We start from the raw sequence: 14,298 nt of genomic DNA on the forward strand, positions 1-14,298 counted from the left end.
GTGCATCACAATGAGCCTGTGAAATGTAGGCAGAGTCCCATGACTCCTCCCTGTGAGTCTATCACATTCTTTTTTTTTCAGGGACCATCGGGAGGAGCTAAGGAGGATGGAGGACTCCTGATCTGATTCCTGCCTAATGCCCCAGTGACTCTTCCTGCCTGACCCAGCCTGTCCAGGGGCCTAGAAAAGGTCTTTGCCCTAGGCTGCTGAGAGAGGCAGGGGCTGTAGCCTGGAGTCATGATCTCCCCTCCCCAACCCTGGGCAGTCCCACGCCTACCTTTTATGCCCCCCACGAGCTTCTCACACCTGATGCTCTGGCGGTCTTGGCCCTGAAGCCTCTTTAAATTTCTCCTCCGGAGCTGGGCAACGATCCAGGCACTGAGCAGGCTCACTGAGAGGCAGAAGCAGTAGGATGCTCAGAGGAAGGTAGAGGTCTGGGGAGATCAGTGACTTCTTTCCCAGGTTTCTTTCCTTGGCAAGAACCCCTGCTGTCCTCACCTCCTAGGTAACCCATTCAGTTGTCTCAAATTATGAAGTGCCACGGGAGGGAGGTGCTCTGCATCCCATGGGAAGTTTTGTGGCGCATCTAAGGTGCCTGCCTACCCTTGTCTGCTTCTACCACTCGGGTCCCTTCCCAGCTAGAAACTGGTCCTTGTGCCGGAGACTGAACCCACTCTACCAGGCTGCTGGTCGATTGACACACTTAGTCAAAGACTAAGATGCCCAAGCCGTTGCCCCAGCAGCTACATCCCAGCCCTGCTCAGGCAGGCATTTGCTTCTGACAGTTTCCCACGCCGAGGCTCCTGTAAATTGCTGTGGATTGTGGGTTGCCCATGGCTCCTGAACCAATCTGGGCCCTGTGAGGGACCCCAGAAGAACAGGAAGACAATTCCCCCTGGAGCTGACTTATGTGTCAATTTAAAACTTCTCACGTCCTGCTTGCTCTGATGTTTTCATCTCCTCGGAGGAACAGTACTCTGCATTTGTTGGTTGTCATAAATACAGATGACCCCACCCCCAGCTGACACCTCTCACCCAGCCCCACCCTGCCCATCACTTTTACCCAAGGGGAAGCAGCACAGAGTCCCAATGGTGACCCCGAAGCCAAATCCACTGCCTTCAAAATAGTCCCGCATGATGGGGGGAGCACAGGCTGGCAGGCCTTCGGTGCTGAGCTGTCCTGGCTGTGGGCAGGGGTCTCCTGGGAAGACAGAGGAATGTACAGACCTGGGGGTGCTGGGCCACATGCTCTAGGACAGGATCACTGAGGATGTTAGGGTGGCAGAGAGTTCTGGGAAGCAGAGGGGAGGGGGCTTCTTACCCCTGCCATTGTACCAAGGATCTGGCATCTGCCTACTTGGGTAACATGTGGATAAAAAATGAACCTCAACCTGTCTCTCCCCCCCACACACATAATACACACACACACACACAGCCCTTCCCTCATCACTGCAGTGGGGTTAGGATATCCTTGGCCACCTGATGCGAAGAGCCAACTCATTGGAAAAGACCCTGATGCTGGGAAAGATTGAAGGCAAAAGGAGAAGGGAGTGGCAGAGGATGAGATGCTTGGATGGCATCACTAACTCAGTGGACATGAATTTGAGCAAACTCCAGCAGGTAGTGAAAGACAGAGGAGCCTGGTGTGCTGCAACCTCCATGCGGTTGCAAAGAGTTGGACACAACTTAGCAATGCAACAACAACAACAAAGGATAGCTTGACCCCCACAATGCTATAACCATCCTGGCCAGATGTGAGCCTCCTCACCAGGTCTCTCTGCATCTCAGTACTACCCTCGCTTGGGTACCTGCTGGGGTTTTACAGAAGGGATCCTACATGGCTGTATGTGACCACCGGGGGCCCCAGAACCCAAGTCTTCAGGGACAGAATCAGGGACACTCCCCACATGGAGTCTACTACCCAGTCACCCTGAACCAAGCCCCCAGCTGGGGAGGGTTGAGGCACCACATCCCAAACCCCACAAAGCGCCCCGGGCCACTCACCAGCATGCCAGAAAAAGACACTGGGCTGCAGGGCCCCAGGGTCCACCTTGGTGACAGCTACTAGGACATCCCGTAGGGAAGTGTTTCTGATCTCTGCAATCTCTTTTTCAGAGAACAGCCTGGGAGTGGGAGAGGTGGGGAGCTGTTGAGATGGGTGAGCGAGGCAGGCCCCTAGGCCCAGGAACCCAGATGAAGGAAAAGACACAAAGCGTTGGGGAGGGAGTGGTGGGTCAGCTGGGAGTCAAGGGCCCATGGGGGCCATTCATGGGCAGAGGGTACGGGATCCAGGCTGAGGTAGAGTCTGAGGCGGGATCCAAGCAGGCCTTACCCATTCCTGCTGTTCTCAAACCAGTAGCGGTCGCCATCCCGCAGTCGCACAAACTGATCAAGGACGATGGTGCTAAAGAGGGGCCCAGGGTCCCCGTGGCTCTCCAGGAGCCCCCCAGGGAGTAGCTCCAGCTGGGACAGGTCCTGGTTGTACAGGGCCGCCGTGGCCTCCAGCACCTGGAGCCAAGAAGGGAGAGGAGTGAGTGCAAAGATTGAGTACCTGCCCTCCAACCAAGAGCTGGCTCCAAGAGATCAGCCCCAGGGATCATCATAAAAAAGTGACAGTGATGATAAGTCACTCATTATGCGCTGGGCACTGCTCTGAATGCTTTCTATAAGTTGACTCATTTATGAGAATTCTCTCACAGACTCAGCTGCTTATTTATCAAGTTAAAACAAAACAGGCAGGCAGTTTCCTAGGTGACTTGTTCTTGAAAAGGTATGACAGTTGAAGGGTCAAAATCAGCATGAAAGTTGAATGGTTGAATGATAAGTCAGAAAAAGCTTCTAATCTTTACAGGTTAAAAAAAAAGTCTGGAAAATCGAATCCCTTCACATCCATTGCCTTTTAGAGACAGGATAGGAACAGTGCCGTTCACCTGACCTTTACTGTAGTTCTTTCCTCCACAATGTAAATAATCACTGTGTGCTATGCTGTTCTTAGTCTCTCAGTCGGGTCTGACCCTTTGAGACCCCACAGACTGTAGCCTGCCAGGCTTCTCTGTCCATGGGATTCTCCAGGCAAGAATACTAGAGTGGGTTGCCATGCTCTCTTCCAGGGGGATCTTCCCAACCCAGGGATTGAACCCAAGTCTCCTGCACTGCAGACAGATTCTTTACCATCTGAGCACTGGACCAGCTTAATTCCAATGAGGCCCAACTGAAGTTAAGGATTTGCTGCCTTTGGCATAACTGGTGATTCCTATCTACATGTTGAATTTATAAAAGTTTCAAGCCTCATGGACATATCACTTCTTTATAACCTTTCAATTCTCCACTTTCCAATAATTTTATAAAATAGTGAGGGCAAAAGCAAAAAAATAATTATTGACTGCTAGCTTCCCCAGTGGCTCAGAGGTAAAGTATCCACTTCCAATGCAGGAGAGGCAGGAGATGAGGATTCAATCCCTGGGTCAGGAAGATCCCCTGGAAGAGGTATGGAAACCCACTCCAGTATTCTTGTTGGGAAAACCTCATGGACAGAGGAGCCTGACTGGCTATGGTCCATGGGGTTGCAAAGAGTCAGACACGACTGAAGTGACTGAGCACAACTGTAGAAGCAGTGCTGTGCCCAAAAGGTAAGGCAGCCAGAACTGGTCTGCTGGCTGGCAGGCCATGCCGTTTGCCCAGGTGATAACTCAGAGTGTGACAGCTGACTCTCCAAAAGCAGCTTGAATATTGGCATACGAAAGTACAGTTTGTTCTTGAGTTAAGGACCTCCTAAGCTCATTCAGGGAGTTCTTGGGAAGTGTAAATGAGATGAACCCTATTAAGTGCAACAGATGCTCTCTAAACATTTGCTGGATCTGCACAATCGCAGAGTCTAAACCTGATCCTGCTGGTCTGGTAACTTCCATCCTGGCGTGTGATCCTGCGAAAAGCGGCCTGGGTGAGCTCTGCCCCGCCCACCAGGTGCTTGCCTCTGGTGCCTGTGTCTTGCTGTCTGTCTTCTGCGTCTCAACCCAGTGTGCCCTGGACCTCCCCCCTGGCCCCACCACCAGGGGCCCAACCCCTCCTCACAGTGCTATCACTCCGGGAGAGGGCTGGGTTGATGTCCTGCCATCTGGTAACTGGAGGCAGGCCCAGGGTTGCCCTGGCCTTGGTGTAAGAGGGCAGGCCCAGATCCCGGCCCCGGAGCAGGCAACTGGCCAGGTGGTCTGTGCGGGAAAACTTCAGTGGCCCAGGCCAGAAATCTGGGGATGAGATATTGAAGAGTCTGAGGGAGTTCCTGGACCTCATGCCCAGGTTCCCACCAGTCCTGGGACCCCAGCCATACCCACACAGAGGGAGCTGTGGTCTGCAGGTCAGAAGCTCCATCAGCAATGAGAGAGTGTAGGTTCCCCATCCCTCGTCGCCCCCCAACCGGCATGCTCCCTGCCCGATTCTGGAGCTCCCGCTGAACTTCTTCCCAGGGGCCAGGGCTGCATAGCCTGCAGGGACAACCTCAGCCTCACCTCGCACGTCTTCCACCACCACATGGTCCTCTCGCTCAGCGATCTGGGAGGCCATGCCCAGCAGTAGCGCATCCACGTCTTCAGCTCTTTGTAGGTTGGGGTGCTTTAGGTGTGGAGAGAGGGGAGAGGTGTGGCTAAAGAGGCCAGAGGTTGGGCAGTCAGGTTCCCTCAACCCCACACTTTGGGTCCTGGGCCCATCCAGTCCTGCTGTTTGCTCCCAAACTGGGGGGTCATTCTTCCTCTACAGCTTGGTTCCCCACTCAGGATGAACAAGGTCCCCATCCACCCAGAGTGCATGCTGCTAGGACACAGGTCTCCACAAGCACAAGGGACCTAAAACTTTACCTCTGTCTTAGGAAACTTGATGGTACAGTTGCCAAAGGCACTTGGTCTAGGTCTTGGCCCTTGCTCTGTTAGCAACCAGTTGTGTGACAGAACCTGTCTGAACTCAGTGTCCTGCCCTTAATAAAAGGGCCTTATTAATGAAATAAGTAAAATAATACAAAGGTATTAGCAGGACACTGACGTCTCTTTCAGCCCAGATCTATGACTCTGCTTTCCTCTTCCCTCTTTCCTCTTACCTGCCCTCTATGAACATACTACATGGAGTATATGATTTTGCTTTAAATGAATGGTTAATGCTCCTTACCCCTAGTGACCAGGACAGATGATTCCTGTTCATCTCTCAGAATTCCTCCCTCCACCTTGCCCTGCTCACACATACACATTCACACGCTGCCCAGGTGTGTCTAACTGGGAAGTTTCCTTGGGGGAAGTGATGGCTGGGGTACTCCAGTGCCTACAGGGGAGAAGGAAAACCTAGGAAGAAGTGACCCATGCAAAGCAATATCTGCACAGTCCCCACGCCCGTGCCTCACACTGCCCTGAGGTGGGGGAGGAGACTGATGTTTGACGGTCCACAGCTACCTGGTCATCTCAGACACTGGTAGGGGAGAAGGTTGAGGTGCCCCGGGCTGCCTCCTCCACCCCAGCCCATCCCAGCTGGCTACCTCAGTCTACTGCCCACCTTTACCACCCACCCTCAGACACATACACACACACACACACACACACACACACACACACATACGTGCCCTCAATCCTGACCTCTCGGCTCCAGTAGCTGTTGCAGACCCGGAGAGCTCTGGAGACACTTGAGTTCCTATTGATGACCCCCTGGAAGTGGCAGCTGGCATTTCTGAAATGAAAGGAGCAGGTTTAGTGGTGACTGAGGCTATGAAGTCCTAATGTCAGGCAGGCATCAGCTTTGGTCTCCAAAGCTAGAGCCAAGGACCCCGGTCATTGCTTCCTTAAGGTGGTGTGTGGTCAGGTCCTGAACAATCTGATTTTTGGATGGTCCCTCTCCACACATTAAACCAAATTTCTAAAACTGTATCCCATATTTTGCCATGTTTCATTCTCTCTAGCTCTCTCTCAACAGATAAAGATATGGATATGGGTATAGATACAGATAAACTGTCAACTGAAAAAAAATGCACAACATAAGAGTTGTGAGTTCAGGTTTTTTTTTTTTTTTAGTATCCTTTTTATTATTATTTTTTTAAGCACAAATGCCCACACAACTTTGACTTACAAGGTAGTTCTATATATAAATTGTTAGTGACCTTGATATTATAAACTGCATACAGTTAAATGTGGTTCCAGGGTACATAATTATGCTTCTCACACCAGAGGACAATTCTAGTTGAGATTAAAAAGAAAGTGTGATACGAATATGTCCACTCATACGTAACAGAATGGGAAGTCTCCCTCAGTTTATGCAGATGACTTCTACTCGTTATTGCACAGTGCGAATTTGTAGGGGAAAAAATAATACACTAACCCTTGGGTCCCATACAGGCAAGTTAAGATTGCATTTTTCAGGCTGTTTCAATAGGACTGGATTTGGCCATTCCCATTTAGAAAATACCAAGAAAAATTTATGTACAAGAGTTGATGCTATTGCATTTGGATAAAGCTGGCAAGTTCTTGCTACTAGCATAGCCCAGGTTCAGGTTTTATTCAGGGAACTTACTGAGGACTATAGTCCAGGAAACAGTCTCTGAGTAGCTCTGAGAGGACTGCTCCAAAAAGGCTGGGAGAGAAGCTAGTGTATATATATGATTTTTGGCTAGAGAATGGGTGCAAACACCCATCTCTGTAGAAGGTTACTGCTAGTCATGAGGATCAGTTATCCTGGTTAATGGTTTTTGTGTTTTTCTATGTATTGGGAGATAGAAGAATCTGGGGTCATTAAAAATATTTTTCTGAGATATCTCTAGCTATCTAAGGAGTCTGTTTTTCCAATGCACAGAGTGCCTTATCCTTTTCTTGGTACCAAATTCTTTTTCAGGGTATACTGTTGGAAGATAGCTGCAGTGGTTAATTCCACAAGTGGTTCCTTGTGGAACTGGCTGGTGGGCAACATTCTTTACATATATTTATATTTATGTATGTAAATTAAAACATATAAAAGGGATTATTAATCATGTTTTTGAAATTACTTGTCTGTGGATAACTCAAGTACTACAATTTCTTAGCCATCATCAGCCATATCCAGAAATTGTTCTAGAGTAAAAAAAATCTAATCCATGAATTGTTTTAAATTATAATGCAGCTGGAAAAAAAATAAAACAAAGCCATGCTTTGTTTTATATACTTTTAACTTAATATGTATACTTTTAACTTAATATGTGTATGTTTTTAAAGTTTCCCTCTCATTATTTTGGAGCCAACACTTTCTCTTTTCTTCAGCTCTCACACATTTTTATTGTAATACCCTCCAAAGGCTTATAAGCCGCATGTTCTGTTCTTATAGCTAAGAATGCCCCCAGTATAGTGTCAACACCTGAGGTGCAGACCTGGGGGCTTTGTGATTCACCCTCTGAACCTCAATTAACTGATCTTTAATTGGGGGGATTGATATCTACACCAGTTGCAAAAAAGTGAACATTAAGGTGCTTAAAAACCACAGTGATTGGAACTCCCCTAGTGGTCCAGTGGCTAAGACTCTGTGCTTATAATGCAGGGGGCCTTGGTTCTGAGAGCTAGATCCCACGTGTGGAACTAAAATATCCTGTGTATGCTGCAATGAAGACTGAAGATCCCAACTGCCGCAACTAAGACCTGGCATGGCCAAATAAATATTAAACCACACACACACAGTGATGTATTTTTTAAAACAATTGTCCTTCTTTCCTTCCCTATTCATTCTTCCCTGGGGAATGGGCATACTTCAGATTGATAAACCAGTCCTGAGGGTAGATTTTTCTCAACATGCACCTCCACCCCTCTACACACTAACATCTGAGCCCCTCCCTCACCTCATGTAGACGCCAGGGGGCACCATGGTGGAGAAGAACTGCTCAGAGGCAGCCAGGAACTCCGGGGAGATGCTGGGGTCCAGGAAAGGGCGGTATCCTGGCAGGAGTGGAGAGGAGATAGGATTGGAAAGATTGAGCCCTTAAATCACCCAACTTCTCCCCGCCCCCACCAAAAAAGTTCCAGCAAGTTCTCCCTTCCTCCCTCCCCATCCCCTCACCTGCATATTCCGGGGGCATTTTCCGCAGGAAACTGGGCAGCCACTCATACATGGCGATGTTCTGAGGGTCAAGAGAGGGGAAAGGGGAGGCCAGCGCTGGAACAGCCAGGCCACGAGAGATCTGAGCTCAAGGAAGGCTTAGGTGGGAGATGAGGACCAGGCAGGGGCAGTCACGGGAGAGGCTCTCAGACAGAAGAGGTGAGGAGGTTCCTGTTCCCCACAAGCAACCAGGGCAAGCGGGTGGGGAGCAGGCTGCGAAATGATAATGACTGGAAAACTTCCTTCGTGAGTAGCGCTTTGCCTGCTTATCACCCTCAGGGGCTTTTCCTAGACGGCAGCTCTGTGGAGAGGGGGTGTTTCTGGCGGGGTCGTCCAGGACCGAGGGCTCTGGAGTCTCCCGGGGACCAGGCCGTGGGGGACCCACCTGGTAGGTGGCGATGACCCTCTTGCGCGCGTGCTGAAACAGCTCCTCGTCCCCCCAGAGCGGATGCCGGCGGGCCAGCCTCTGCGCCCACAGGTTGTGATAGCGGAACCAGAGCAGACCCAGCGCCTGCAGGAAGGGCTCGCGGTTCCCTCGCTCGGCCCCGAAGGCTGCACGCGCCGCGGGAACGCAGGGAGGAGATGAGCGCGGGCTGGACCGCCGGGCGCCCCTCGCCGGCCCCCGCCCGCACCTCGCCCGGCCCCCGCCGCCTCACCGTACAGCCCCCGCGGCCCGCGGCGGCCCGTTGCGGGATCAGGCGGTGTCCACATGAGCAGCGGGGCCTGCGCGGCCCGCGGGAAGGCGGGGTCGGGCCCCGACGCCAGCTGCCCCCCGGAGAAGCTCCGCAGCTCGTCGCTCCAGGAGTGCGAGGATCCATAGATGGCGCTGCCGTCCAGCCAGCCGGTCACCTCGTTGGTCTGCGGGGACGGCGGGAGGCTGAGCCGGGGGTCGGGCGGCCAGGCGGGTCCGGGAGGGCTGAGGGCCCGCGGGTGTCGTGGGTGCGGCGGGATGGGATCGTCTCCGCGGCAGCCTCGGGTCCCGCCAGCCCCCCATCCCCGCCTGCCGCGCTCACCAGGTCCCGGGGGTTGCTGGGGCTCTGTCCGGTCTCGGGGTCCCAGTGACTCCTCTGGAAGGGCAGGACCACGTCCCCGCTCCGGTCGCGGTCGAACACCGGGTCTCCAGGTGGAATGTGGATGCTGAGAAACTCGGCTGGGCAGCCAGACTTTTCCACGCTCACCAGGTCCGACAGCACGTGGTAGCCTGCCAGCAATTGGGGAGGGCGCCGTAGGGCCAGCAGAGGGCCCCTGAGCCGTGTATCTAGACCCCCAGCCTCTTCCCTTCAAGCTTTAAAACACTCAGAAGCAATTACGGGCAAGTCTAAGCCTTGACCTCTCCACCCCTTACCAACCCTTTGTCCAAAGTGTTTTCATTGTCAAGTTTGGGCTTCTCCTTGGTAACTGGGAGGTGCCCGTGAATGTGCCTAGGCAGCAGGGCTGGCAGCACTGGCTGCGACATGCAGCTGGGAGCAGCCTGCCCAGAGGGCCTGCTAGTCTCAGCGGGATGCTGCCCACTGGAAAGCACGTAGGGGCACCAGGGATGGCCAACAGGAGCTGAGCATTCCTGCTCAGAGCCAACGACCCCCAGTCAGTGGGGTCAGGCCCACCTAGCACCCCCATTTTGCCAGCCCATCCTCAGCCTTCGTACCAGAATCAGCACCCTGCCCTGAAGCTGTCCTAGGAGCCACAGGGGCAGAGTGAAAATAGAGTCCCTTTTGGGAGTGAGCCCTTTCGGGATTATGCCCATGGTCCTCTCTTCCCACTCCCATCAACAGCTTAAGGTGGTACAGATTTATTTATGCCTCTCCCTTCTCCCCCTGCTCCCAAACCTACACCACCACCCCATTGACTCCTCTTCCATCTCTCACACCCCTCTCTCAGACCCTCCGTCACTTCTCTCTGTCACTCCCTGATGACATAGAGGTGTCAGACACAGAGGTGTCCAGCTGACCCCGCAGACCTCCCTTCCCCAGATGCTGAGGCCCTCACCGAAGAAGACCCCCAGCACTGTGCGGTTTCGCAGTGAGGCCAGCCCTGCGGGGCCCCTCATGGCGGTGTTGCTCAGGGCCCGGGGGTTGGGCAGGTGAGGCTCTCCCAGGGGCTGGTACACGCCATCTGCATAGCTGGCTGGGACCAGTCGCTGCAGCCGAGAGCCTAGAGGAGGAGAGGGAGGCACAGGATGAATTCTCAGGGGGCTCCCGGGCCCCTCTCCCAGGCTCCTTCCAAACCACAGATTCTAAGAGCTTAGGAATGAAGGAGCTTTTGTGGGTACCAGCCAGCCCATGACCCTTAGTGGTGACTACTATCCTGACTCTGGTCTCCACTTGACTCTCACCTACCTTTGCTGCCCCATCTGTGCTCCATGAGGTTGTTGTACCACCCATCAAATCGCTGCACCTCCCATGAAATGGAGTTCTGAGATCCTGTGTGAGAACAGAGGGAAGGGGCAGCTGATCAAGCACAAGAGGACAGCCTGGGTATGGGTCCAGGGGGCCTGGCACTTGGAGCAGCTGAAAGTGGACGCCCAGCACAGTGCAGGAGGAAGGGTGCAGAGGGAGATCACCCAGCGCAAAGTGATGTCCAAATTCAAGCCCAATCTTTAAGCTGCTCAGTGGGAAAATATGGCAGGGAGCACTAAAGTTGTGTAACTGGTATGTACTGATAAATGGCCTCAGAGAGGATGAGGGTGGAGGAGGGCAGTGCTGATGGGGCAAGGGAGGCAGGAATCTTCTACTGCCCTCACACCTCAGCTCCCTGGGGACAGAAACTCTTCCTAGCCTTAAAACATCAGACAGTGCAAGAGTCAGCCACTCTTCCACCCAGGGAAGGACGTCATTCTGTGACTCACCTGTGGGCAGGGGCAGAATGGAGGGGGCTTGGCCCTGTCCCGTTGAGCAGAGCTCAGAGTAAGGGTGTGAGCCATGGGGCTGTGGCTTTGGGGCCTGTTGCTACTCATGTCTTTTTCCCAGTTTCTTGGGTGGGATCAGGGACTGACTGGTCATGTGGATAAACTTGCTGCCTCCTCATTATGTTCCCCACATAATTCCTCCTACTGATTCTATTTTATTCTCCAAAAACTAGGATCTAGGAGGAAGCACTCAGCTGTTGCGGGAAGAACCCAGGCAGTGGGGGCAGAAGGAAGAGTGTAGATGTGGAGCAAGGATGCTTCTGGTCAGTAACTCAGATGACCAGCCAGATTCCTTTCCTTAGACTAGGAGATTACAGGGCTTAGGCTCCCTCTCTGCTTACCTCAGAGAACAGAGCAAAGAAAAGGACTCTCATCAGCCAGAGAGAGACCCATTCCTCTAGTTGTTGTTCCACTCAGACCAAGGACAGGATCTCAGAGCTACCTTCCTACCCCATGACCGCAGAGCTTGCACATCAACACACTTATACACATAAACTCACCAGGAAATCTGAGATGGAAGATGACTCAGGCCGTGATGTTTGAGCAAAGAATTCAACTAAGGAACCAGGACTTGGGACAGGAATTAGGGCTGCCACACACATGTGCTTTCTAAAATATGATGAGCCAATGGCAGAAACCGCCTCTTGGGTAGGGCATAGGGGAGAATGCCTCTGGGAATGAGAGGCAAGAGCTGGGGGAAAAAATGGAAAAATCCAATGCCCAGGGAAGGAGAGGACTGGGAGGAATGGGACTGCGAGCAGCTTTGGCAAGGGAGAAGCTGCAGGGGCTGTCTCACCATCCTATGGCCTCCAGCCAAGACTGATCATTCCACAAACTTTCCCTGCTTTCTCTTCTTGCATCTCCTACCCCTGATGATCAGGGACTTGCTCTTTTACACCTAATTTGTGGCACCTTAAGGCCACTTTTCTCTGCAGAAACCCAGACTACAGAGAATGGCCTCAGATTCTAGTACGAGGCTGTCCAAAGCTGAAGTAACAAGATGAAACTCTTATGGAACTTATTGGGCTGGTGTCTTTTTTTTTTTTTTTTTTTTTTTTGGCTGCACACCAAAACTTGCAGGATCTCAATTTCCTGACCAGGGACTGAACCCAGGCAATGACAGTGAAAGCCAGGAATCCTAACCACTAGGCCACCAGGGAACTCCCAGATCTTACTGGGTTTTGTTTTTATCATATTGTTTTAAGACACTGGTGACTTCGCTTCAGCTTTGGGTCCAACCCGAATCCAAGATTCTTTTTTGTTTTGTGCGTGTAATCAGTCATTTCCTCTATGAGGTGTCAGGGGTCCTGACTTTATGAAGAACAAGAAAAGATAGTGGAGAGAGAAAGGGCCCCCAGATTGTAAGGAATACAATAGGAAGTACTGACACAGCAGTTGACGGCTCTCTAGTTCTGTGTGTTTGGAGGAATTTTTCATTCCATTACCATTCATCTAATCAAAAGGCTTGAAATGAGCACTCACCATGTGCAGGATGCTGTGTTAGCTAGGGACTAGGGATACAAAGGTGAAAAATGACTCAGCTTCTGTCCTTGGAGGATCCTGGAGAATCCTGGATTCCTCTGCTCCTAGCCATGCTTCTCTAGTCTGTACTTACCCATGGGCATCCATGGTCCAACTAGGAGTGTCCATGCCAGAGCAAAGCGGAAGCTCATGATGAAAATGTTAATAGGGCTCAGATGTTAGAAAACCCTAACATGGAGACCCTAGAAAAAAGACAAAGGATGGAGAAAATGAGCTCCAGCAGTTCAGGAGAGTCGGGGTCTCTGGAAGCCCCTCGAGATCAAGGCATGGAAGTGGGCCAAGGCCAGGGTGTATAGCAAATGGCAGGAGACTCACTCTCTCCCAGGAATCTTTCATTCATTCAATGAACACTTGATAAGCACCCCCTACATGGTGGGCACTGACCTAGGCACTGGAGATTAAGTGATAAAGCAGACAGAAACCTATGCCTTCCTGGACTTACTTTACTTTTGAAGATTAATTGGAGATCTTGCTTTTTTTTTGTCTATGCCACACAGCACTGGGCGGAATTCTAGCTTCTTGACCAGGGATCGAACTGATGCCCCTTGCAGTGAAAGTGCAGAGTCTTAACCACTGGACCACCTGGGAAATCCTGGGAAACCTTGCTTTGACTCGTCTTCCCATAGTATGTGTTCCCTGGACACAGTCTTGTTTGATGGCCAGAACACTGGGTTGAGGCCAGGATGCTGTGCAGTGGCCAGTCCAGTAGTGTGATCTTGGGCAGGTCACTTATCTGCTCTGGACCTTGGTTTCCTCTTCTGGCTATGAGAATATACAAGCCTAAACTGTCTACCTCCTAGCCTGGTCACCAGAATCAAATGTGAGAATGAGGCTGAATTCAAGGCAAGAAAATTGACAAGTGTTACGTAAATGTGATATAGAGAGGGTAGGCTGGAGCTTGGCTTCTCTGGGCAGACACAGAAGGGATGTAGCCCCAGGTGCTCATGTGTTTGGTGCTGGCTTCCTGCTTTCTCTCTCTCTCTTAGGCCAGCAAATCACCCGGGAATGATGGGGAAACTGAGGCAGCAGGGGACTCAGGCTGGGACCCTTGAGAGGTGCAAGGCCAGAGAAGACCTCCTAAAGGCAATCTGCAGATTAAACAAACAAGCAAAAACTAGGCCCACTCATAATTCAAAAGCTCAACATGCCACTGTCTCCACCCCCAGTGGAGGGGTTTGAATAGTTAAAGCCAAAAGGCTGGTCCCGCTGAAGTGACCACAGTGCCCCTTCACTGATCTAGGATGTCTTGTCCCTTTCCCTCAGTCACCAGTGTACCACTCAACCAGTATACATATATATATATATAAATATAAAGCATGCAGTGAGCTTTCAGGCCAGGCCAGGCTACTTGAAGGGCAAAGTGGACATGCTTCATAACCACTCCTTCAGGATGGGTAGCCACAACCATTTACTTCCCAACAACCTTGAAAGGAAAGCAGAGCCTCATGACAGGGCAGTGAAGCCCCAGGCAGTGATAGTACCAGAAGAGAACACAGGTGCCGGGTTCTTTCCCCACATGGCTGCTTTTCAGACCCAGAGTCCCAGAGCGGTGAGTTCCCTGGGGCAGGGGAAAGATGAGTCAAGGCCATAGGCATTCCATCTTGGCCCCAAGGGTGGGCAAAAGGGGAAAGCCTGGACTCTAAAAGCCCCAAGTTCCCTCCCTGACATGATGCAGTGGCACCAGGAGGCGCTCCAAAGACAGCCCCTATGTCCAAGAGAACTAGGCCACCCAACATTCCCAGTTCCCGAAAAACCCAGTCTCCCCA

The 14,298-nt window shown here is 51.9% G+C and overlaps 1 protein-coding gene across 1 annotated transcript in view; it reads right to left on the reverse strand.

Moving 5' to 3' along the window:
* The window catches only part of DUOX1 (dual oxidase 1), a 31,507-nt gene extending 18,844 nt beyond the window's left edge, over positions 1–12,663 (reverse strand). Inside the window, exons 1-15 of the mRNA XM_065940318.1 lie at positions 12,606–12,663; positions 10,422–10,505; positions 10,072–10,236; positions 9,099–9,286; positions 8,742–8,943; positions 8,471–8,637; positions 8,047–8,107; positions 7,829–7,925; positions 5,613–5,703; positions 4,506–4,608; positions 4,072–4,244; positions 2,333–2,508; positions 2,005–2,123; positions 1,064–1,201; positions 278–391 (exon numbers count right to left, since the gene is read on the reverse strand). Coding sequence (XP_065796390.1) covers positions 278–391; positions 1,064–1,201; positions 2,005–2,123; positions 2,333–2,508; positions 4,072–4,244; positions 4,506–4,608; positions 5,613–5,703; positions 7,829–7,925; positions 8,047–8,107; positions 8,471–8,637; positions 8,742–8,943; positions 9,099–9,286; positions 10,072–10,236; positions 10,422–10,505; positions 12,606–12,663 — 1,936 coding nt within the window. The remainder of the gene's footprint in view (positions 1–277; positions 392–1,063; positions 1,202–2,004; positions 2,124–2,332; positions 2,509–4,071; positions 4,245–4,505; positions 4,609–5,612; positions 5,704–7,828; positions 7,926–8,046; positions 8,108–8,470; positions 8,638–8,741; positions 8,944–9,098; positions 9,287–10,071; positions 10,237–10,421; positions 10,506–12,605) is intronic.
* Positions 12,664–14,298: the final 1,635 nt, after the last annotated feature.

The sequence above is a fragment of the Muntiacus reevesi genome, chromosome 7 (assembly GCF_963930625.1).
Source record: "Muntiacus reevesi chromosome 7, mMunRee1.1, whole genome shotgun sequence".
Lineage (NCBI taxonomy): Eukaryota > Metazoa > Chordata > Mammalia > Artiodactyla > Cervidae > Muntiacus > Muntiacus reevesi.